The sequence below is a fragment of the Ischnura elegans genome, chromosome 6 (genome assembly GCF_921293095.1).
Source record: "Ischnura elegans chromosome 6, ioIscEleg1.1, whole genome shotgun sequence".
NCBI lineage: Eukaryota > Metazoa > Arthropoda > Insecta > Odonata > Coenagrionidae > Ischnura > Ischnura elegans.
In genome coordinates this window covers 116,103,060-116,129,513 of record NC_060251.1, presented here as the reverse complement: position 1 = coordinate 116,129,513, position 26,454 = coordinate 116,103,060, and the positions used below count along the sequence as shown (strand labels likewise).

Here is a 26,454-nt window from a genome sequence, read left to right as displayed (position 1 = left end):
ACTCAGTACCTACCTCAGTACCTTGTACACCCATTTCTCGTATAGCGCAAGGGATGCGTTCCTTGGGGTCTTTGCGCTATACGAATTTGCTTTATACGAGAGCGTTTTAACATTGGAAAGATAGGGATGCGTTCCTGATAGCGTAGGTCTTGGGTATTGAATTTCCTCTAAAACATATATATTCCCATAAATAGCCTTAAAAAACATTATTTATATAAATGTTTATAGTTTAAAACATCTTTAAAGATAAAATGCACACATTTGAAGACTTTTATTCACGTAAAAAAAAATTCTTACGTGCTTTTGAAATTCCCTCCTGTCGTGCGGGTGGGCTAACATCTGCTATCTCAGGAGTTCGTAATGCATTGCCGGCAGTTGACGATTTTTCAAACCAGTCTATAAACAACTATTATGTCACCCAAGCCCATTTGTCGCTCATCGAAATGACAGGCAAATGCTAATTTGAATGCCATTTCATACTTAGCGAAGTTTATGAATGATAAATCATTTTAATTTGAAGTCCTCCGAGTCATTAGCAGCTACGTGAAACAGTCTTTAAATGCCTTGAAACCTGACCCAGGTTTTCCTTCCCTGAGAATGAATGAACGAGAATGCATTCTTTTCAAAGAATATCGGCTCGTCAACACTAAAAACTAGTTGAGGGGGAAAGGAACCACTTTCAATCACAGCTTGGAGTTCATCAGAAAATTTTGTGGTGACTGCGTTATCAACACTTGCAGATTCACCTGATATCGCCACACTGAAAATACCTGCTTGCCGTTTAAGTTCTGGAACCAACCGGAGCTTTCACTAAATGTCTCGGAGCGATTACCACTCTCGTCTTTTTGTACTGATTCACTATCTTCAGAGGGGGGAGGGGAGTGCTGAATGAAGTGGGATAGCGGATCTTGAAAGTGAAATGCACTAATGTAACTATTCCACAGTACATACTCAGCTTCTCTCTATAGTAGTTCAATCTCCTGGTGGTGTCTGTCGTTATTAGCCACAAATAATACGTTGTAAACACTTAGTTTCATTTTTGTCAAACGATGGATGCGGGAAAATTATACAACAGGACCGCGATCTTCAAACGATTAACGTGGGAAAACGATACTTTGGGGAATGATGGATGTGGGAAAAAATTACATTGCCTTTATGGAACTTTGTTTGGGACCAGGAATGGCGAACAATGAATGAGGGAAAACGATCAATGCAGGAACGATAGTTCGGGGTTCCACTGTACATGATTATGTTTCAAGAAGGGAATTCATAAGAAGTAATTACATTCTTAACTGATTTCATATGAATTCTTTTGATGAGTACTATTGCAAACTGTATTTGCATGATGCATCATAAATATCATTATTCATCTCAGGAAACTCCCCAAGAGAGTGACATGGCCACCTGCTGGCTAAAGGGAGGACTCGCCGGCAATTTGGCCACGGTGAATTTTATGGATGACGTAATTGCGGAGGTCGGGAAACAAATGAAGATAATCGCTCATCTCACTATTGTAGGTGACCTCAAGGTAAGATGATGACATGATGTTTATCTACACTTGCATTTCATAATGTCTGCCGATAACCAATCATGAATTTAACTTTTACCATTGTGTAAAGTAAATAAATATGTAGCTGATATAATGAAATATATTTCTTGCGAAGAATATATTTCTTCTGAATATTATATGAAATTTTTGATATGTTAGAATGTTTGCAAAGGCCATCAAAACTGGTTTCTGAGATGTTTATCTTCCAGCTGCTCTCATCAAATGACGTCATCAGACATTTCATGGCATTTCCAATGAAAATAAGGCAATTACACCAGGTGTAGAAATATGAAACGAGAATTATTCTGTAAAAATTGCACATCTGTTATCTGAAAATTAAAATAAAATTTTATTCAAAATAATATCCATTGGAATTTTATAAATTTTTAACCATCATTATAGCAGGTTTGTAAACTTTCTTAAACTTGTGGAGCAACAGTTGTAAGCAATGAATTAGGTAACTCAATGATCCTCCTGTATCGAAGAAACAGGGACATTGGGAAAAGATTATGGGAGAGAATATCAGGGAAAGATATAATGTTTTAGAAAAAGTATAATTTTTTCATTGTATATTTGACTAAATTTTGATTGTTGCATAAATTTTTTTCACCTGTGGTCCTGGTTTCATTTTCATAAAGCTATCCTGGTAAATTTAATTGATTTTTGAAATCTTACGGAACCCAATGTAATGAAGCCCTTTGTTGTTACAGATGCGGTACAACTTTCAAGGCAAAGAAGGGAAGGAATATGGGTCAGGCAGAGTCGTGGGCATCGCTAAGAATGTCACTTATAAGATGGTGATTGTTTTGGATAAGGATAACAAATCTGCCCATTTGGAGTCCTTTGATTTCAAGTGCATAAGGTGATTATGGTTTTGTTAATCTATCTTCACTCTCTGGTGGATGCCTCCATGGCATTTGTCTTCTACGTATTTTAGTCTCTCAACTCTCCATTTTGTATTGTTTGTATTAAATGTCTTTGTGCCGAGGGATTCAATTTTCAACGTTAGCAGTAGTTTTTCTGATATCTGAATGAATTATACTCTATAGTAGCTATGCTGCATCAAAGAGAGTTTGACGAGTCAGATAGAATAAGACTTATCGCTTGTTTATTGCCTATACTATTAAAGATGATTTTGTAAGTAGACCTAGCAGTTACACTTGCAGCACAATAGCAGTTGGTCAAAAACTGTGTGAACCTGGCATAAATAAATGTAAGCAGTAGGCAAATTTCGTCAAGAGACAAAGTAAATCAGGAGTGAATATTAGCAGGATCTAGGTATGAACTATGATCATTGGCAACATAATTTTTCTGTCAAACTATGAAATATTCAACTGTTAACACTTTTATCCGCCTTTACTATGAGAAAATTCCCTACACCTTAACAATAGAAAGACAAATACAGTGCAACCTCGATATAACGTCACCCCAAGGTGCACTAAAAAACACTCGCTATAGCGAATTGTCGCTTTACCGGAGGTGGAGCAAATAATAGCCAATATACCTGTTGCGAACAGATATACAGGAACAGGAGTGGTGCGGCGACAGATAAACATCTATCCGATAAACGTAAGCATAAATCCAGACGAAAGGCGATGTTTTTTTGCATCACTAAATTTCCTTACTCAAATAACGACTAACTATTCAAACAATTTATAAGCGCCGCACTGAATAAAAATTATTTAAAGCATTGTTTCGTCAATCATTATATTTATCGAACGAGAGTTTACCACATAAATTTGAGACAGCACTCCATTAACTTCATTTCTAACAGATCGCTAGCAGTTACAGAGATTAAGGAGTCTTGATGAAAGTCTTCCGGCGGTGAAACCCTCGCTATGGTGAGAGCCAACGCCGAAAGGGTCTCGTAAAAACGAATTTTTAACACGCTTATTATAGGGTCAATTGACGGTGCATCGGCTATCTCTCATAATAGCGGGGGTGTCGCTATAGCCCGTACTCGCTTTAACGAGGTTCCACTGTACATATCACTTTCACGCCGAATGTCGGGTATAGCTATTGCTGATGTTTTAATGCTAGTGACTGAACATCGGCTCTAGCCAATGCAAGGGAAGGGAAGTGACCGCTGAGGCAGCAATTGTCTGCGATGCATTCAGGCCCGGCCTGAGACCCAGCTTAGCGAGTCCTTAGGGCCACTCCTCAGGCAATTAAGTCTGACCCTCACATTTATGATCATCCTCACTGCAGGAATCTGTTGGGAAGTGGTTATGCATACTGTCAATAGTTTTTACAATGATAAATTTTGTTGCATACTATAATTTTTTAATACTTTGCAATGAATTTTTTTATTTGTTCTGTGCATAAGCAATTTTAAAAAGAAATTTTAGTGTTATAAATAACAGACTTTTGGACTTACAGCTTTATTACCTTGTATTCACTAATTTTGTTGTTATTAACGCTAGAATTCCATTTAAAATTTCACAATGCTGAAAAATGTCAGTTCATTATTAATTTAGAAGAGTAAATTATTGAATATCAAGTTCAATATTTGGTTGAAAAATACACTGGTAACGCAATGAGGTGACTGTGAATTAGTGCTATGATAGGGTTAGAGGGTGTAGTCCAGTGGCCGGCACCGCATTGAGCTGGGTCCCAAATCTGAGGGACGACATTACCAGGGTAACTCCACCCCTAAAAAGAGCTCCGTTCAGAGAGGTTTGAAATATTCTCATGCTACTCGTTGCACCGACAATGTTTTCCATTTGTAGGTGCCGGCAGGAAAGGGTCAATGAGTGTGGTGAAATTTCCATGGCACTCTCGCTCACTTGTGCAGTGAATTTGGTGGGCTCCCCAGAGGTTTAAATTTCACCTTTCAGCTGTCTCATTTAGCATTTGGCAGAATCAGGTCCTGAACCACTATTTTTCAGAAGAATGGGGTCACTCAGTCAGACTATTAAATAATATAATTTGGTAGATGGATGGAAAGATAAGTTATGAACTGAATGTCAGAGGCTGAGACTTTGTGGAAGGCCATTTAGGATATGAAGTAAAGATATTTTGCACTTTTCCACATAAATAATTATTTATAAATGAGTCAGCATGTTTCAATACACTGCAGCATCATCAATTAATCAAACTAAAAAAAAGGGATTAGAAAGGACATTTTGGAATCATATGTTCATCATATCAGACGTTAGCAAGATAAAAGAAGTCATTAATGACCACGTTTTTTCCTTGCCTTCCCTGCTCCTTCTCAGTCAATCCAAGACGAAATCTCCCAGCACCTGAAGTTCATCAACCATCCCCCACCCCCTTCCTGAATACAGATTAATGCTTAGCTCAAATTCCCTGCCCTCCCCTCATCCCTGCCTTCAACTCTCTCCCCCACCCTTCTAACCCGGGAATAGAACAATATTCTCCTTCCACTCCCACCCTCCTTACTTGACTACAGCACACTGAGCCCGATTATCCTAATGGCTAATGATTGGGAGAGATGGCACGAATAATGAGAAAACACGGATAACCCAAACTTTCTCTTTAATGTTTTTTAATGTTCATAAATTACGTAAATCAAACAATATTTTATTATTTATGCAGTTATTCTGTTATTTTAGAGTGCTTCCCTGACTCATTGAGAACTTTCTACGCCTCGCCACGATCATTTTCAAACCAGTGATTAAGTCCTTGTACATGTATTCCTATGTATTGCTTCATGTAAGGCTTGGTTTCTGAACCATGCATTTGTGACGATAACGCGATTATACACATATGCCTACTGCTCCATCTAAGACCTGGTTTCAATGAGCACACATCCTTTGCTGTGTGATCATGGATATAGAAAAGAGATTTGCACAAATGCTTCAAAATCAGTGCGCAACTTAGGAAATTACACTGTCAGGCACCATGCCAGTTGCGTCTTGCACATGTTGCCCAATGGCAATTACTGTGGGACGGAAATCCGTGATCACGGAGCAGGGTCGCGCACTGCGAGTAAAGGATTCCGCTTACATAAGTAATTCCATTTTACGAAAAGGGATCCTGGGGGTCTATTCTCTAACTCGAAGCGCGGTAGCTTTCTGGTGGAAAGATGCTTAATTAAGCTACTTGCTCCCACTTGTATTCTCTAACGCTGAAGCTCCGGCGAAGGGAGCTTGCAGAAGCTACCGGTAGCTTATTAGGCTCCAACCCTTATTCTCTATGGGATTTGAAGCTACTTCCGTAGCTTATCTTCCGCGCGAATTTATCGCGTAACTTCCGTAGCTTCAAACTAGCTACCACGGTAGCTTCGCGAAGCGCGCCCTCGAACCCCGCGCTTCAGCTAGCTACCATCAAAATACATAGGGAATTCCCATAGGGCCATGGGAATTCCTATGAACCGCCGTGAACCAAGTGGCGCGTGTCGCTAATCTTTTGTTCTATCCCATCAGTCTTTCTTGACACGGCTAGCGATTGAGTGGTAAACAAGAAAGTGTTGACTATTTTTGTTGTTTTGCGTAATTATTTTCTTTAATGAGGTCGGGAATGCTGCGTAAATTATTTGAAGCCTTCAATTATTGTATTCTTAACAAAGTAGTGGGCATGAGTGACAAATTTCGTGACTAAACATATATGTTTCGAAGTGAACTATCGATCGCGTTAACTAGTTGATTTCATTATTTGGAGAAGAAAAATGTTGCTTTCAATCATTTTATATCACGTGAAATCTTATTTTGCATGAAGTCATTACTAGTGAGAAGAAAAACCCCGAAAACAGTGATTATTATTGATGTTGCGAGAGACTGTTGTAGTGACGGTACAAATTGATGCGTTGAAATCATTACCAATGCCAATGTATCCACTGCACAGAGATGGATGTCTTATTTTTGCAAGTGTTTATACATTTATGATTAACTTTACCGTGCATTATTAGCAACGATCTTTGTTGTGAAGTGATTGTGTGAAGAGAGTTTAGTGTTACATAGATGCAGACCGTAGAGAGGTGGATATATTATTGTGTTATAATGCAATGTAAGGTGTTTCATGATATAGTTATTAATAAGTTTTTTGCTCTTCCAATGAATAAATGTGTTCATGATATCATTCTGCTTTCATTTGTGTGTCTTTGGCCGTGTATACGCATTTAATTTCAGTGCCGGTAGTTAAGTTGGTGTATTTGTTTTGAATTTTGAGAAAGTGTAGCCGTGGATATTCCAGAAGCCCACGGAGGAAGTCATCACAAAAACAATAATATAATATGACTTTAATATTGGGAGAAGGAACTACGTTTAATAGGTTGTTTTTTCATAATGATGGTCAAGTTCTAATGAATCGCCCTCGCTTGCAATAGTGCAAGCTTGGCGGTTGGCATATAATACTTATTCATAAAACCATTTAAATATTAATTTAGCCGTCGTGAGAACGGCACGACAGTAGAGTTTTGTGTAAATATCGTTTGAAGCATATTGTGAGCCTAAAATGATTGCTTAGGCCAATCTGAGTGAAATGACGTAACTTTCAAACATAATTTTCTCTACCTTCCCATTAACTTTGTTGAAGATATTCCCGAAATAATATACACTTATCGTATGCACATGTTATTGAGATATTCTCTCGCAGTGCAAGAAGGAACAATCTCTGCACAGAAACAGTTGGTCGTCAAAATTTTTGCATCAAACAGGCAAAAGCATAAGGAGCGCTGAGTGTAAAGTTCTCGGGAATTAGAACGACAATGTGATAGCATTGGTTTAATGTGTTGGTAGTTTACTAACATTTTCTCTTCATTATATTTACATGGCCTACATGATTATCAATCGTGACATAAACTGCTGCATCGATCGAAACTATTGAATTGATATAAAAGCCGCTTAGCCAAATATAATTATTTCTACGTATTTCTATTATTATTCGTATTTCTATTATTATGAAAGCTGAAGGCACTCAGCATTTCGTAATTTACAAAGCACATTAATTTCAACTAGAAGAAAAAGTCAGCCGAGAACGACTACATTATGATTTTCCCGCAGGTTACGAAATGAAACGAGCGATTTCATTGGTTCTAAGAGTAAAAACTGAGTTCGCACGAAATATTTCTCATACCCCATATCCGGTCTGAGAAAGCTACCAGAAATTCTCGGTCTGAGAAAGCTACTCCCTGTTAGAGAATAAGGTTGGTAGCCAATTCTGGTAGCTAGTTCGAAGCTACCACGACGGGAGCTTCGAGTTAGAGAATAGACCCCCTGGTGGAAATAATAGGTCCAGTATAGCCTAGCATTAAAATGCAGTAATTCTGGTGATTCTGCCTCTGATTTTACTTTTCATAAAGATCGCGGAAAACACTGAAGGAGAGCAAACTTAGTGCATGTCTACAGTAATTTTATTTGGTACGATTTTATTTGGTAAATCAAAAACTTTGAAATTCCGACCAGTAAGGACAGCAGAGCACAAAAGATGTTTTGATAAGAAAGACACCAAATCCCAGCTATCCACTCACCTTATCAACGAGAACCATTCATGCAGTTTCCAACCTAAAATACTGGCCTTCAAAGGAAAAGGACGTCGGCTCGACGCACTCGAGCAATGGGAAATTACCAGGAGGAGAAAACGCAAGGAAAATCTTTTGAATGACATTGAGTTCCTGAGTCATTCCCCGTTGTTAGCCCTCCCCCCTCTCAAACCTTCAACCGAACCCCAAATCCTTACGTATCCTAACCACCTCCCCACCCCCTTCCCCCATCCTTTACCCCCCAAACCCTCTCCCACTTCCGCCGACTCATAAATATACCCCTCCCACTTGCATGATTGTATATATATATGACTTCTTGACGAAAATATGGCATTTTGTACCTGATGATAGCGAAGTAAGGTCGCTGAAACGCGTCGTACCAAATGAAATTACTGTGGACATGCACTAAGTTTGCTCTTCATTTACCATTGTATCATTATGTTCCACAATATCTCGCCGAACACCGTTGAATACACTGAAGGAGAGTGAAAATTATGCACTTATAATCTGCGACACGGATAAGCCACAGCTGGAAAATCAGGAGTATGGTGTACATATTTTGGTATGGTTAACTTCTCTATTTAGTACTGATGAGGCTGCAGTGCAGTAAAATTATATTTTTTAAATAAATATTTACGTGGAAAAGTGGAAAGTATTTTTACTTCATGCTATAAAATTAGTTATGATATAAAAATATTCTTCCCCATCTGGCTATTTTTTCATATCTGTGAAATGAAAAAGGTGCCACCCACTTTAATGAGCTAGTGAAGTCATTAAAGTTCTCCAAGTTCATTGAATCATTCTCTGAGACCCAATCTCTGACGGAAAGAATCACTCATTAGAGTATTTATGGCAATGAACCACATAGGGTGGATTTGTGACCCGGAGAAGTTGCAGAGAAGGGGTGAGCCGCTTGGCAAGAGTCAGTGATGTCATGAACTTATCAGCAAAAGGAATGAGCACATCAATATTTCACCATAATAACCTCGAGAAGTAGCCGACGGATCAAAAAACTATTGTAATAAAAAAAAACATTGAAAAGTGGTGGATGAGTGCATTAATGCATACTAATTGGTAAAAAATTTTATTATCAAGATATGTTCATAACCCCGCATGAAAATATAAACTATTTTTATTGTGATCTCTAAAGTTTTTCATTATATTTTTTTATATTCTGTAAATTCACTAGCCAAATTGAATTCTGTTAAATAGTCCAAATTTCCTGATTTTATTTTCATTTATTACAGCGAATTGAAGATTAATCCTCGCATTACAAATCAAAAATTCACATGGATAAAACCACTGATACCCGATGCTTTCCAAGGAGACTTCACTGCAATTGCCAAAAGAGATGTCAAGAAAGTCCTGGAGATGGCGTTCAACTATGGAGTTAAGACGGCGGACAATTTGCCATTTTTGGAGAAGTGGAACTATGAGAAGGACTATGGTCAGATGAGGCTGAAGAAGGATCCAATGGAAGGACACGTGCCCCCCACTTGTGGCGCAGCATAGAATGTTGCTTAAGTCAGTTAAGTCCTTGCTGCTAATTACTGTTGAGTAGGAGTGTGTCAAAAGCATTTGAGTGCAGTTATTCAAGAACCAAATTAGGTATGTATTTGAGTACTCTGATAAGTACTCCAGTGCACAGATGAGTACTCAAATACAGTGATAAGCGCTATGCATCACTCCTGTTTGACTGATCTTATTTTGTGTTTTTTCCTGATGCATTACGATAGACTCAAGCTTTGTGATGGATTTGACTCATGATGAATTCAGTACACCATTTGAACTGATTTAGCAAGTGCTTTATAAAAGTTCAAATTTGCCAATTTTGTTTCCATTCTATCAACATGTCATCAATTACCTATATAATATAATAATACTATTTTTTCTATGAAAAACGTTTTTAACATAGTATCATTTATATGTGCTGATGCTCTTTGAACTAATTCCTAGTTTGGAAATAATGCTGACTAAAACGAACGATGGAATACACTTTACGATCAGCCCTCGGAAACAGATTGATTTTGTACAGCAAAGATCTATTGCACTTGGTTAAAATTTACCTTACCATATTGAAATATTCAGGGCATTTGGAAAAATATTGCCATCATTTACATGTGTCAGATATGAAGAGTTTATATTTGGGAAACTACTGAAGTTAAACTTCAGTGTTAGAGATTAGGGTGAATATTAAAATCGGTTTGCTCTATGTACTGAGAAAATTTCAGTTTGGTAGATCAAGTTCTGAACTAGTTGGCCATGGAAAAAAACCAGTTGAGTGAAATTAATGTCTCCTCTTAATTACTCTGATGAATAATTAGGTATGGAGTGGCATTGTCACAGACATTCAATTTGTATATAAAGTGGAACCTCATTAAAGCGAGTACGGGCTATTGTGAGACCCCTGCCATTACGAGAGATAGCCATTGCACCGTCAATTGACCCTATAATAAGCATGTAAAAAAATTCGTTTTTACAAGGCCCTTTTGGTGTTGGCACTCGCCTTAGCGAGAGTTTCGCCAGAGAGATCGCCGGAAAACCTTCACCAAGAGTCCCTTATCTCTGTAATTTCTTGCGATCTGTTAGAAATGAAGTTAACATGGAGTGCTCAGTCTCAAATTCATGAAGTAAACTGTCGTTCGATAAATAAGTAGTTCATTTTGGTGAAAATATTGATATATATGATAGAAAAAGTCTTCCAAGGCAAGAACGTTATACGACCTTACACCATTTTCGACTGCGGAAACAAATGCAATACGTTATTTCACTTACCTGCCGCTTAACGTTCAGGAACAATAAACGTACACCAATGGAAACATTTGAGGCATTAAATTACCGCGATACAGTTTCATAAGTTAATTTTTGAATTTTCAGTGGAAAATACCAAAATAATAGAATGATTACGTAAATGCACTGATTAAGTGCATAGAAAAATGGCTTTGTCGGTTGTGCATTGGCATTATGATTGACAAAACAATGCTTTGCATGATTTTTATTCAGTGCGGCGCTTATAAATTGTTTGAATAGTTAGTCGTTGTTTGAGTAAGGAAATTTAGTGATGCAATAAAACATCGCCTTTCGTCTGGATTTATGCTTACGTTTACCGGATATAATTTATCTATCGCCGCACCACTCTGTTCCTGTATAACTGTTTGCAACAGGTATATTGGCTATTATTTGCTCCACCTCCGGTAAAGCGATAATTCGCTATAGCGAGTGTTTATTGGAGCACCGTGGGATCTCGTTTCATCGAGTTTGCACTGTATCAAGGTAATCACTTCTTCCCAGAGAAGTAAGTACAGTAGACTCTTGTTCATACAAACAAAGTTATTACGAAGTCCTCGTTATTACAAAGCAAATCGTTGGTCCCGATGAAAAGGCCTATCCAAGCTCTAGGAAAAGAAACATTATCACGAAATTTTCGTTTTTACGAAATTACGAACCTCAGTCCCGGTCCCGGCGGTTACAGAATGAAATTTATTACGAAGTCCCACGCATAAGCAATGGCATTTAGGTGGATATTCACTACGCTAAGCTTTAAAAATCCTGCCACGTTTATGTTCTCCTCGTGTACTGTGGCCAAGAGCATCAGTCATGGTTATTTCTTCACCAGAAACGCAACGTCATATAATAAGCTTCATTCCAGGAGAATCATGGTGACTGACTCATTACAGCTCGTAAATTTGATGCACAGTTAGTCCTCTTCCTACGTAAATTCGATTTACGAACTTTCACATATACCAGCATGCAAAAATTTCAAATTTCAAATTTGGCACCTTTTGACTTAGCCATTACTACGCAGTGCGGCGTATCGGAACTCGCACTTTAGGCATAATCTGAACAAGGAATCAATGAATCCGGTGTGAAGCATTTCGCACGTTCTTCCTTGCCGCGGAGAGCAATTTTTTCGGCTCCGGCTGCGTTGCACGGCCAGCTAGATCAATTTGTCTCAATCGTTAGTCATCGCACAATTTGTATGCAGTGCTGCATTCTGCAGGTTAATCTGATAAGTGGATGGAATAAGGTGATTCCACACGGAATTGTCATCACATATTTAAATGCATGTGGTTACAGAAGTTGTGGTTGTTACTGATTTTGTGACAGTTGTGAGTGAGAAAGGTTCTCTATATGCGTACTCCTCGATGCCTTGCATACAGTCCGGCCGGCCAGAGTTGCCCGATGCCGGCACAATAGGAGGGGCGGATAACCCTGCTCCAGCAGGGTTTACAGCCAATCGCTGACTCCCAAACGCACCTCTAACCATCGCAAACAGCACTCATACAACGTTTTCAAAGCACCGACATAAGCCTGATCCACCAACAACATGCCACATCTTCGAATCACCAAAACAAGTGATTCTTCCGCTGGGTCCTTCACACTCGTCGTCCCTTCCGGCTCCTTTCTTCACGGAGCTCTTTGTAGACGTTTCCCTTTCTTACCTGGCAACGCTGCCCCAACCTAGACCATTCTACCTGTCATAGGACAACTCTCGGCGGCCAACTCTATCATATACGTTTTTTTTCGACGATTCCTAAAAGGAACGTTTATACCAACTTCGTTATTATGAACCTCCAGTTTTCGGCCCCATGAACTTCGTAATGACGAGAGTTTACTGTATCTACCTCAGGTCAGAAGGTGTTTGCCATATTCTGTCTAGGTATTCATGTACTCCTCTGAATACCTTGGTGAAGGAGTACCAAGACAAATATGTTGGTGTGAAAGTAGATATCTGAGTATCCAAAATCTACCTGGATGCTTCAGTATCATTTGGGTACCTTAATACTTGCATTCAAGTACATTCTGAGTACTCCTTCCTGAGGGTATGGATATAGATTAGGGATCTTCAATGTCGGCCCATGAGTGATCCCAACCGATTGAAGTGACTCTACTGAGAATAGCGCTACTTCAAATATGATAATCTACTGTTTGCTCAATAAAATGCGGGGTGAGAACACGCTGAAAAACTCAAGATGAAGGCAACTGTGCAACGTATAAATTTCTTCAACTTATCATTCCCGAGAATAAGTTACTTCACACAATTGATGGCAACTCGTGTTAAATATAACATATTAAAATGGAAATTTATGTATTTAATCAATAAAAGTATGATCTGTCTTTGCTATTGATTTCAAGTTCATTTGATCCATAGCTCCAGGTATTAGAAGGGTTCAAACTCCGTGATTGCCAAGAAGTGCCAAAAATCATGTATTTAAATAAAATTTACCTAAAGTTATAGACATGTCTTTATGTCCTGTTTATATTGTCATCATTCAACGGAATATTAAACAACTTTTAATGTGGTAAAATGCCGTTGTATTTTCAGTGGTTGTAACTTCATTATATAGTGCTTCAAACTTGGGTACAAAGTCTTTAGAAATTGAGAGTCAATTTATAGCATAGAAGTCCCAATGCCACCCATGTATGTAGTTCTAAAAATTTTGGCAGTACAGACTTGGCAAAAGCTTACTGCACTGCATAGTGGACAATTTTTGGTATTCTGGCAATTTTCCTCTACTGGCAAAAATGGCATCAGGCTAGTGTCTCCTAAAGGGATGTATGGGGAACAGTCACCACATAAGAAAAATTTGTGGGGGGTCATGATATTGGCAAATCATAGCATGTTAATTTTTGTCATCACTGTGGATTTTCACTCCCTGCTCTTTCTCTTTTATTTTGTTGATAGCTTTCTTGATGAACACGATGTACGAGAAAGTTAACATCTTTATTGATGAAATTGATGATGGAGGTGGATGAATTATTTAATTTTTGAGGCTATTGTATTCTTCCTCGATTTCAAGTATTTTAATTTATTTACCATGATTTGAAAGAGTCAAAATTACGTATTCCTAAGTGAGCACTTGATTCCATAAGTTTCTATCACCTATTTTCACCTTCATATGATACGCTAATTAAGGCAAATATTCAGCACGTTCAACAAAAAATTGGTCATTTCATCACCATCACTGGTCAATAAAGCTAACATTGGTTTGACACGGCTCTCAACTAAATTCTCCCATCAGCTAATATTTTCATATTTATTCTCTTTCACATTCTTCTTTACCTACTCCATATATTTTATGTGAGGCCTTCCTTTTCCATTCTTACCGTCTACTTATCCCTTGATATGATTGTCTTCCTTAATGAAGTAAAATAACTTCATTGAACATTTTTTCCATCAAATAATTCATCCAACAAAAGTCATTCTTCAGCTGAGTCTTGCGTTTGAAACATACTTACCAATTCCTTTGATGTCATCATACTTCATTATTTGCTCCGCCATTCACTATTGTTACTTGAAACCCTATCGACTGATTTTTCTAAAAATATTTTAAGGTCGTGCCTTATAATTTGTGGTACTTTCTCCTTAGAATATTGCTAACGGCCATTAATAACAAGGAAATAGTGTTCTTTGTTTGAATTTTCTTATTTCAATTGTCTTATTTTGCTGTACATAATTTGTTTTTTTGCTTTTGGTGGTTGCTTTTTCTGTGTAGATAGAGTAAAAATGGCAAGTTTTGGAGGCAGACTGAGAACTAACCATTTATTTACTTCCTATTTATTTTTTGTGATTATCCTTAGGTTACTGTTGATTTTAAACAATGTTGTTTGGAAAAAAACAAGGGGGACGATCTTTTGAAGAGTGATAGTGACTAAAATTCATGAAGTAATAAAACACCTGATTTTTTAAATGATAATTTTATTTTTTTAGGTTCATTGTATAAGCAACACATTTTATGCTGATGAATGAAACTTTCAATGCATGTATTTTTGAGTAAAAAATGATGCCACTTTTGATTAAAAAGTAATAAAATCTCACGCCAACAACGGTTCAAGTTGATAAAAGAATATGGCTAGTATACCAACAGGGCTTTAAATCATGTCATGATGTCAAATATTGCCTTGATCTTCCTACCCTGCTGGGAAGGTCGCTTTATAAATCAGGTACCATATTGTTATTATTCATTGTACAATTAACAAAGACTGAATTTTTTTACATAGCTAAAATGTAAGATCTTGCTGATCTGATAGATTAAGGTGAAATATTTCTTACAAAATTAAAAATGTTACAATTTTCTGCAATTTGAGTACTTTGGCATACACCCAAGAGTTAATCTGATAAGTGGATGGAATGAGGTGATTCCACACGGAATTGTCATCACATATTTAAATGCATGTGGTTACAGAAGTAGTGGTTGTTACTGATTTTGTGACAGTTGTGAGTGAGAAAGGTTCTCTATATGCGATGTTGTTATCATTATTGTTGTTATTATTATTATTGTTATTATTATTGTTGTTATTGTCGCCCACCAAGTTTCTGCTACTCATCCAGGTAATGCTAGAGGTAGCCGGAAAGTTGCTGGTCACTGAAGTCGTTGATGTGCTGCATACATAATCGCTTCTAGCATCGTTGTTGTTGTTATTGTTATTATTATTGTTGTTGTTATTATTGTTATTGTTGTTATCGCTGACAACACTGATGCCTTGGTCGTGGAATGGAGGTAAGAAGTCTCCTATGTCAATCTTGCCGATGGCATCTGCCAAAGCATCACGAACCTTGCCCTCCACAACGTCCATGATTTTCTCCTTGAAAGAGTCGATCACAGTTTTGGTGATTGCGTTTGTCAGCCAGTCAAGCACCGTTCCAAGCCCCGATACACGGACATTCAATTGCCTGGAAGATTGGAACATATTAGCAAAGATGAGTAAAGCAGGCACTACAAGCATGTAACTGGTTCAGTTGCTTTAAAAAATTTGGAACGAGTTACGTATACCAGTTGGTTACAGTATTATAAAGTAACCAATGACCACTTATAGTGGCAATTAGTTACTTTTCGGAATGTTTTTAAAGTCGCACTAGAAAAGGATGAGTAACCTATGTTGAGCTAAATTTTAAAAATCTTCACTTTGGATTGACTAAGAATTAATTTTAATTAAAATCCATAGCATTTAATGAAGAGTAGATAAAAATATTAGATTTGTAACGTAAGGCAATTAGAGAAGGGTTGGAGCTTGAAAATATTCTTACATTTTCTTTCATAACAGCAAGATTTTTGAGTAGTGAAAAATATTATAAATCGGCCAGCATCATATTTGAACGGGCCTAAATTATTACATTTCCAGTATCTCATTTACCATTTGGACTGCTACTAACCAAGGAAATCCTACATCACCGATTGTATGTAACGAGTTTGTGCGATAAATTTATTTCACTGATTACAATAATGTTTGAAAAATAAAAATACATGTATTTTTCCATTTTTGGACCCTATATGTATCTATATCTCCAGCAATTCCTGGAGAAAAAAATCGTCCTCACTATAGTGCTCGTCATCATAACTTGATGAAGTTAAGAGTGTTGGGATGCTTTTGGGCTTTTTAAACCTTGAACTGTAGTACGGCATGTTCCTTGAAGAAACGATTTCTTTCAGAAAGCAAGGTGTAGATTACAAGTAACAGTTACATTTTTGACAATGTAACGATTACTAGTAAAAAGTAAATGAAATGAAATCGTTTCTGGTTCCCCCAATACTTTTATTCAGTTACCAGCTCTGCACAATAGGCTGTAGCTGTGATTGAGACTTAAGGGTAATGTCAAAAGAAGATGCCTAGCACAGTGGCGTAGCCAGGAATTTCGTTCGGGGGGTCCAAAACCAGGGGGGAAATTTTTGAAAAACCGGGCACTAAGTAATGGGTTTTAAACTAATTTTAACACTTTCGATAATCGAAAAAACTCAATTTTTTAAAGAAACATTTAGTAAATTCCTGATTTTTCAATATTTTGTTTTCTTTTATGATGGACAATAAATGTCTTTTTATATTTCAGGGGGGGGGTCCGGACCCCCCGTACCCCTCCCCCCCCTGGCTACGTCACTTGCCTAGCACTACAGTTTATCATTGTTGGCATCAAATTAGAAATGTTTTCAACCAAGAAAATTAGGCATCTCAGAACATATAAGAGGTTGTTATAAGAATTTATTCTACTGTAGATTGTAATAATTTGAAAAATAAAAATACCTGTATTTTTTCAACTTTTGGATCAGATGCAACACCTACTTCCCCAGAAAAAAACAATCGGTCCTTACCATAAAGTAAGGGTTAGTTAAGGACAGATATCTATCCTTACTCATGAAGCACCCCCTTCAGTGAGCATGTGTACCCATCACACACATAGGCAAAGGAACAAAGCAGGTATGATGATGATGTATACATATGTAACAGCAAAAAATGGAATAAATTATTTCCATTCACCTGGCCTGGAATCCACAACATTGATCATTATGTGTGTGCATAAATGGGTAGACCGAAAACTTCGTGTGAACGCATACCCCAGCAAAAAGGTTTAGTTTAAGAGAATCAATAGTTGGGTGTACACATTAGCATAGTCAGGATTTTTAAATGGGGGTGGGGGGGATTTGCCGGAGATTTCGGGGTCCTACTGGGGTGTATGGATAACATGCCAGGGCAAGGTTCAGGGGAAAATTTGGGGATTTTTGATGTTGAAAACGTGATTTTTAGGACTCGGAAATAGTAATTTTGTACAAGTATTTGTTAAAATTAAATGAATAAATTTGAGTTGGCGCCTCTTATAAAGGCTCAAGGGGGAGGAGGTTGCAACCCGGAAAACCTGGCTCCCCCCCGTGGCCAATACTGGGGGTTATATCCTTTGAGTTATGTTTTCCCTTTGAGCTTGTCAAGAGGTGTGCCTACACGGCAGGATGTCCAACCACAGAGGTTGTATGACGTGACGTAACAAACAGTAATGAGAAACGACGCAACGGACGCGTCGGACACAACCAGGAGTAGCTCTACGGGCTAATGGAGTATATGCACTTATGTACTAACTTTGGTTGCATATATAGATGGATGAGGAGGAAAAATTAGTCACGTATCAAAATGAAATACAATATATATAAAAATATTTTTGACTAATCATCAATGAAATGTCGCTGAGCTTCCTTTTAATTATTTTTCTTGACACTAAAATGCAAAGCAATATTTAATAATTCGCTTATGGTATGCAAGTCACGTGACAAATATACCACCGTTGCCATTGAGACGGTCGAGGTATGTTTGGACCAAGGTTACCTAGCCCGTTCTCCATTTTTATCCTTGCTCTAAAGCCTACATCACAAGATTATTTTTTCCATCGCTCATCAGAGTGATCACTCCAAGTTTCGGGACCGAAAAGTTGAAACGTTCTGATTGGCAATAAGTCGTTTTCAGCTACGGCTTCAGTGATAGAGAAAGCGATGTGACGGGTGATGGAAAAAGCGTCGCGGAGCCAATAGCTGGATCGATACTGAAGAGGATAGTATGATTCAGGTTTTAGGCATATCCCCTTCATTTTTCCCTTACTACTGTGTGCTCACCGCGAAGTATTAGTTGTCCATCATTCGAACATCATTAAATTAAGCATCTATGTTCCATTTCTTTGATGCAATCTCCTCGTATTCTCTTGGAACCATTCACCCTTTTCCAAATTTACCATTTATTATTTGTTTTATATTACTACTTTTCATTGTAATTAAAAATTTTATGCGGTTAGTGCAAACACTATGGGCATGCAAAAATGCGATTTTCGTATTCAGGAGGTCACTTAGTACAACACCTACATTTATTGAAAACGTTTTCGCGACCATGTAATTTGTTGCAATGCCTTATTTATGTTATTTATGGAAATATGAACAATATTACTTTTTGTATTCAAATTTTCTGGTAAGAAGAGCAATTACTATCATTACCAATCCCAGACAGATGTGAAGTAATCTTCGAGACAATTATGAAATACACTCATTACTGGAATGGGTTTTTTAATACGAAGCATTATTTGTACGTCGTAACGATATTTTGCCGTAAACATTATAGTTAATTCATTCATCTCTCAGAGGCCTACACTAGCGCCTCCATCAAAAGTAAGTGCCGTCGCCTAGCAACGTCAACAACTAAGGTAGCAACGGTGAAGCGATTAGTAAGTAGTGCACCTTTGACTGATGTTCTCTCGAGTCTTGAAAATGTTTTAATTTGAATTATTTGTTTTGTTTTTAGTATTATTTTTAATTCGAGATGTGCACGATAAAGGAAGGGGATTTTCAAGATTGCTCCTGCAAACCGTTAGCTTTTGTTTGAAAAGGCATGATATGAAGAAAATGGTGAGTGTATTTTTTTTACTTATACCTTAAAATCTAATGGGGCTTAAAAGCGTACGATTGATAATAGTTAGGCATGTGCTTACCCGATGGAAAGTATCTTGAAGTCCATGAGACTAGCTGTTTGGTTTTTCAAGTCAACGGCAAGCTTCATGTTGATGAGTGTATTATCGGTGCGTCCGAATATTAATCCGTCGGGTCCGATGTTCATGATCGTTGCACTGAAGTTGTAACCAAACTGAAATGGAGATAAATAAATAGTCATTAGATCTCGACTTCTTAAATTAATTTATTAAAAGTGCTCACGCTTACATAATCATGATGAAGGCCTGGCAGTTCGGTTCTTTGGTACACCTCCCCAGTCAAGTAGACAAGATTTTTACTCCCACGTACGAACCCGGGGAGGAATGGAGAAAATAGAAAGGATCAGGCGATGCCCACCGCGATGATGACCCGACTTCGCATCCAGGGTAAGATTAGGGGAGGAAAGGTACGAGTTGGGAGAATCTAAATGCTGTCATAAAGGCGTAGGAACTTATGAAACCAAACTTGATGTAACATATAGAAATGGAAGATTATTCTACGAAGAAGAATAACCCAGAAATTTTTCTCTAGGTACGAATACAGCAGTAAGGGCATCAGAGAGATAATTGCGGCAGAAAAGGAGGCGTTCATAAACAGGAAGGAGCTTATGAAAGGAGCGTTATGTTAGAATTAAAATAAAAGGTAAGTGAAGAGTGACGTTTTACGGTGCGGAAACATGGACACTAACTGTAAGGAAGGAAGACGAGAGAAGAATGGAGACGAGATGAGAAACGGAGGGTGTGGATGGAGAGAAAACTGAACGTGGACGGGGTGTTTAAAACAGTTTTAGAGGGTAGAATGTAAGATGCTATACGAGGGATAGGAATGAAGAAAATAGGATGTTTAGATAGAATGAAAGGGAGTAGAATTCTCCCGGAGTAAGTGTTGTGTGTGTGATTGATTGTGTGTGTGTGTGTGTTTTCCTTAACTGAAGCAGCCTTAGCGAGGCCCCCCCTAAACCCTCGCGAAGGTTCCTTCATAGTTAAGCGAGTGATTGGTTTCAACGGAAGCAGCCTTAGCGAGGTCCCCCAAAACCCTCGCGAAGGTTTTTTCGCTGTTAAACGAGTGTTTATGAAGGGTTTCCGGTAGAGAGGCTGGAGTTGGTCACTGCTGCGAATCACCCCGTTCCAGCATACCAACGCAGTGTTTTGTTTATGCCTGTGACGTGGTCCCCTGTTACGGCCATTGGAATGTATCATTCCCCAGTTAACCTTGAGGTCGTAGAGCTCACCTTTTTATCTATCGAAAGGGAGTAGGCCTTATTGTGTATTTAAGAGGGTAGTCCATGAAGGGAGGGGAGGCTGCCAGAATACTTCATTAATACACTATGGAAACCTACCTTATTCGGTTAAATGCCTTGGTAAGATTACACGCCTGAGCATTCGTCGCTGAGTCGGGGGAGCTCAAATGTCAGTTTTAGCTTTGCCAATGGCGTGTTTCTGTATGATTGAAAAGTCACTGCGAAGCGCCCGCACAACCTTTTTCCACTCAGAGGGTCTGATAACACAGGCCAACAAAAATTTTGTTTTAAAACTTTTTTATTTTAATAGCTGATCTGTATAGATTTTTATGTGCCGAATCCAAACCTGGCCTTAGTTTTTTTGTATCACCCATAGTTTCCAAGCAATATGTATTTTAATATTTAGTCTAAAACCCCTAAAAGGTATATAGGGAAATCAATGAAACACTATGTTACATCATAAAATTGTTTGTACTTACTGCTAAATTACTTACCACAGTAATGTAGCGTGATAATACACGGTTCACTTGTCAACCGGAATTGGTCTACATTTTCTTTCCCTTTTTTCCTTGAAGCTTCTTGTGTAGCTTTTTCTGCGATGAATCGCTTGCTGAACTTCTCGGTGAAGTACCAACACTAATCCCCATTATCTTCGTTCATTAGACCTACTTTTTCAATTTTATTATAACAATAAAAAAGCTGTTAAATTCTAAAAACATTGCTTGATTTCATAAATTTAACTGTAAAATGTGAATAAATGGTGGGTGATACAACTTAAAAACCATCATATTTGGATTCAGCAACTTAAAAAACATAAGGATAAGGTATTTTCAGTAAAAAAGTTTTTCATTGTTGGCCTGTGCAATATGCTACGTAGCAGTCCGCACCCGTGGTGAGCGAGAGCTATGAGCGCTCACGCTCCCTGAATGAGCCAGCCAAATGTCGCCGGATGGGAGGGGTCGGGATTAAGCTTCACCATTTTTACATTTCAAATAATGGAAGTGAGATTCACAAAGTTATTTTCATTTCAATACGAGGCAATTTCTTAGAGTCACACCGCGAACTGTATATTGATCCCTCATCTGAAAAAAGTGTACTAATGCAGTGGGTGGCTTTCGAACGTTCTGATGGCTTTCACCTAGATATACTTGATTTCCTAAGGTTCGCTTGATTAAGCAACTGTTAATAAAATTGCTTTGTGCGTTTTTGATTCGCATCGATATCTCAAGTAGCAAAAGTGCGATCGTGGGCGTTTCCTACTCACCACAATAATGCAATTTCCCCTCGAAATGATTGTTTTCATTGTATTATTCTCTGGAATCAACAATATTTTCTCATCATAGTGACACGAGAGCTTACATAGGAAAATTCTCACGAGCCAAAAGTGGTAACATACACGTAGGTCCTTGGATTTCATGGATGGGCTTTCTTTCTAGAGGCATGATATCCAGCTGCCTATGCAAAATTCCCCATTGCATTAAAATGATATTGTAAGAGTGAGCGTATCTATGGAAGCCGCGTATGTTCATTATAATCGGTGCTTACCATTCATGTGACTCACACGTCGAATAGTGTCGACTCACGATAACTGTTTAAAACTCTCCAATTTCTGCGCATGATCGTTTGTTGACTTGTGCCACAACAGTCGGCGACACGCATAGAATGGAACACGAAAGCCGCGTCGCAGGTCGACTTGTGTCGACGTATGTCGATGAATGGAAAGCGCCCAATTATTGTGCCAGCTGGGAAGTGACGTCTCCCACCAACGTCATTAGTGGTAAACTAGCAACAGTCAAATGTCATCAACAGTCAGTGCTCGGCACTCACATTTTAATTCTGTTCTCTGCGCCTCAACAAAATATCATTTTGCAGTATTAGTGATGACTTTGCGGATGAATAATTTGATGCGGATAAATCGATTTCCGTGAAGGAGAAAGATATGTGAAGGTTGTGCTCTCACCAGGTTTGTAAGAAGTAATATCATATATTATCGTTTATTGACTCGAGCTGGCGACTTTTCGGCTCACCTCCATATCCCTGAAACCAATTTCAGCGGTGAGGACTGCCTTGCCGTCGACGTTTGACAGGTCCACGTCTCCGCTGCGGAAGATTGAAGATGTGTCCTTGGCGAATCCATCGTCAACGATGAGCTCCCCGTGCCAAGTGATGCCCAGATGCTGTGTTAAAGATGAGACAGAATTTAAAAAAATATTTAATAGTGGCCTGATCAAAGTGATGTGATATAACGAATTAAAAGTAATCGAATTACTGCTGACGAGCACATCTTTGGTAACTTTTTATTGTAAACGAGGCACTTTAAAATTGTTATCTTACTCGTAATCTACTCGTGCAAGTAATGCTACCACTTTAGTAATCAAAAGTGAAAGTTTGAATTCCATGCGCGGTGATCGAAAAGCAGTTCCAACCATATTCATACCATTCATAGGAGTAAATGTTTGCCTAAACCAAGCATATTAATTATTATTTTATGAAATGGCATGATGTACTTCTGACAGACTTACGTCCGCGCTGAAGGTGCGGTTGAAATCTGGTAACTTCATGGGATCATATCCGTGAGACACCAAGTATGCCTTGGCATCTTTCAGCAGAAGGTCGACGTACACATTCAAGTTGACTCTGGGATCCACTGCCTCATCTGTGGTGAACGAAAAGAGAAGAAGCGCTGATCGTAATAGATTCACAGTAATCATACAGTTTGTTGGCTAATAAGGTGGAAGATATCTTTCGGAAGGAGTTACTCCTATTGTATTGCAATTTACGGTGAAAGAGGAATCTTAACTGTCGTTGTAATCGCTACTTGCACGTAATCGACGATTACTTCTCTGATTTCACTGATTTACCTAGTCCTGCAGATAAGACGAGTCTCTGAGTAAAAAAATCGCTTTTTCACGTTCAGCCACTCTTTATGTTTTAACCAGTTTAAGATGGATACAAAATATGACGGCCTTTGTGTAGCAACAACTAAATAATGCATGCGTTGCAAGTGAAATGGCAACTTTAGCAATTTCTAAGACTCGATCATTCCACATTTTTACTCCAGTATCCGACAGTTGCTAGGTGCTCTATTAAGTGGACAATCTTACAAGAAGTAATTGTAACTGTAATTATATTGATTACTTTTTAAAATCAGTAATCTGCAATTTTCATTGCTTACTCTTTAGCAAAATAAATGTAATTGAGCTCATTGTCAGTTACTTTCTCCCAGTACTTTTACCAACACTGCACGTGTCGTATTTTTGCTTATTCACATTCACCTTACCTGCTGATGCCGCCCCTGCCAACAGGAAAAGCGCACTCAGAATGAAGACCCTCATGGTCGGCCTCTGAAAACGAAAGGACGAATTATCTATGAATCATTTTTCAATTGATTTTATTTCTTATGAAAGAGCGATAGCTAAAATTTCCTTTCAAACTGACCAAATTCTGCGCTCTCACGTGAGCAGCATGAGTTTTTTTTTTTAGCTGAAGCAGGGTATAGTATAGGTATGGTATTTGGAAGAGGCGACCGACAGCTTAGGTGATTTGCGCCATTAGGGAAGGGTAGGTGAGGAAGGGCGGAGAGAAACCCGGCGTCGGCAATAGCGTGCTCTTAAAGAAAGGCGCCAAGGGAATCACGGCTTAACGTCCCATCCGACGGACGGAGTGTTGCGCTTGAAATGTCCTCCACACAACATTAAAGCAGGGATCGGGCAATCTCTGAAAATTCTCTGCCACTGCCAGGATTTGAACCCGAGCCCGCCGGGTGGGAATCCAGCACTCTAGCCACCACACCAACCCGATCCCCCTTTAACTAAAGCACATTTATTGAAATGGCCACGAGTTGATTTTTACAAAGTCAGGTTTGGAACGGCTTATGAGGAAATAATATAAGTTTTCTCTTCTAAATTAGTCGAAAACTGGTTTGGGCGTACAGAAAGCGTTAGTTATACAGATTTTAAAAGACTTTGGCTAGAAGCCACTGGGGACTGGTAGGTTGCGCGCTAGGCTCAGACTTCTTGGGCAATTAAGAACGGGTATCTATCAGAGGCAGGGGCGCAGCCAGGAATTAAGAATAGGGGGGGGGGGGTTATACGCAACTAATACTGCGGGGCATGTGGGTACGCGCCAGGGTAACCGAGAGGTGCGGGGCCCCAGAAAATTTTTAAGATAAATGCTTCAAAATGGTGAGTTTTACGGTTTTCTGATGGATATTTTATTTATCCTTACACTTTTATATGAGTAATATTAATTCAATTAAATAAAATATATCAAATTTAAAAATTTCTCTTGGCTCTGGGGGGGGGGGGGGGTTGTCCCCCAAACCCCCCCACTCGCTGCGCCACTGTTCAGAGGGACCCGGAGAGCACTGGGGGCTCTTTCCGCTCCGGAGGGAAGGATAACGAAAGGTACGGGCGTGAATAGCGTGCTCTATTATTCGAAGAATGAGTTGTGCGGAATGTTTATTTTCCCATGCATGGAGCGATCGTACAAAAATCAGAACCACGTAAGAGTGTGGGGTAAGGATGGGGGTTCACACAAATGCTTATGTTTGCCGACGAGCAGTGGCGCAGCGAGGGGTGGGGAGGGGGTTTGGGGGATAAACCCCCCCCCCCCCAGAGCTAAGAGAAATTTTTAAGTTATTCTATTTTACTTAATTGGATTAATATTGCTTATAGAATAGTGCGAGTAATAATAAAATATCCCTCAGAAGGCCGTAAAACTCAACATTTTGAACCATTTATCTTAATTTTTTTTCTGGCGGAGGGCCCCCGCACCTACCACTTATCCTGGAGGGTATACTACAACCCCCAGGCACCCCAGTATTAGTTGCTTCTGAAACCCCCCCTAGCCTTAATTCCTAGCTGCGCCCCCTGCCGACGAGTGAGGCGAAACGGATCAAAAACGTTCTTAAACGCCTTCTCTGTCTTACCTTTGCCTGGAGTCCTTGGATGTGCAAACGTGAGAATTGCAGTTGTCCAAATCACCCGGTTTTATAGCCTAGCCAACTCCCCACTATCTTAATCCGTCGCCGCAAGCATCAATTCGCGTCCAAAAGTCCTTTTTTATGGGAAACGTTTTCGAGAGCACCGATGCTCACGATCTTGAGGGGTGCCTTCATTCGATTATTCGAGTTATCTCAAGTTTTAAAGGATTAGCGCGGCTTATCTCGGGTGACAAATCATTATAAGACGTTTAACACCCAATTTTCTTTCGGGTTACTTTATTTTTTTCGAAGAACAAAACGATTGACGACATCCGCACGGATCACTATCACGTATTCAGGATGATTGAGCTAAAAGAACCAAATTCACCCGAAGGTGGTCAAGCCAGAGCAAGTGAGGGATGTTATAGAAAAATATTCATCGTATTATCTTCAACGAAACGTAATATCTTCGCTTTTTATCTACAGTTGTATGCGAGCTGACATTTTGGAATTTGCTCATGGTTAATGAAAAGAGTTGACCATTTTGTCTATTCCTCACTCTTATTTCGATACACCCGAACCGGTTTTAGAACTCTCGTTTCATTTTCTAGAGGAAACAGCCTTTTTTTTTGCTATTCTCCTACAAAAACAACATTTTCCAGAAACCAGGATTTATTCCCAATTTCTGTACTATCGTTTTCAAAAGTATGTTGACACCTAGGAGTGCCACTTAACTGATGGGGCAAAAAATTAAGTAGTAACTTTTTCTTGAGTCATCTGCATTTATTATGTTCATTTTCAGTATGTCTCCCTTAAAAAGTAAAAAAAACTATTATAATTTCGGATTCGAACCCCCCTATAACTTTATCCCTACTACCGCGCACAGCATAGGCCTAATCGGCCACGGAGCGACGCATTGGTAAGAGATAAACGGTGAGTCTAAATATGAATCTAAAGGTCGGCAAACCCTGCCACGGAGCCCGAAAGAAAACACTCCGACGGCTCAACGTGATTGTGGACGAGGGTTACCCGAGTACATTCCATCCTCTAATGCTAATTCTGATT

At 38.8% G+C, this 26,454-nt stretch overlaps 2 protein-coding genes across 2 annotated transcripts in view; one reads left to right on the top strand and one right to left on the bottom strand.

Annotated features, from left to right (window-relative positions):
* The window catches only part of LOC124161453, a 155,697-nt gene extending 145,881 nt beyond the window's left edge, over window positions 1-9,816 (top strand). Inside the window, exons 26-28 of the mRNA XM_046537776.1 lie at window positions 1,376-1,528; window positions 2,260-2,411; window positions 9,239-9,816. Coding sequence (XP_046393732.1) covers window positions 1,376-1,528; window positions 2,260-2,411; window positions 9,239-9,503 — 570 coding nt within the window. The 3' untranslated portion in view covers window positions 9,504-9,816. The remainder of the gene's footprint in view (window positions 1-1,375; window positions 1,529-2,259; window positions 2,412-9,238) is intronic.
* A 4,958-nt stretch (window positions 9,817-14,774) lies between these two features.
* On the bottom strand, window positions 14,775-25,486 carry LOC124161557 (FNIP repeat-containing protein DDB_G0290639-like). Its single transcript, XM_046537937.1, has 6 exons — window positions 25,396-25,486; window positions 23,746-23,809; window positions 22,988-23,121; window positions 22,493-22,642; window positions 19,228-19,379; window positions 14,775-15,666 (listed from the first exon to the last, which is right to left on the bottom strand). The coding sequence occupies exons 2-6, from the start codon at window positions 23,798-23,800 to the stop codon at window positions 15,159-15,161; spliced, it is 999 nt and encodes a 332-aa protein (XP_046393893.1). The 5' UTR covers window positions 23,801-23,809; window positions 25,396-25,486; the 3' UTR covers window positions 14,775-15,158.
* Window positions 25,487-26,454: the final 968 nt, after the last annotated feature.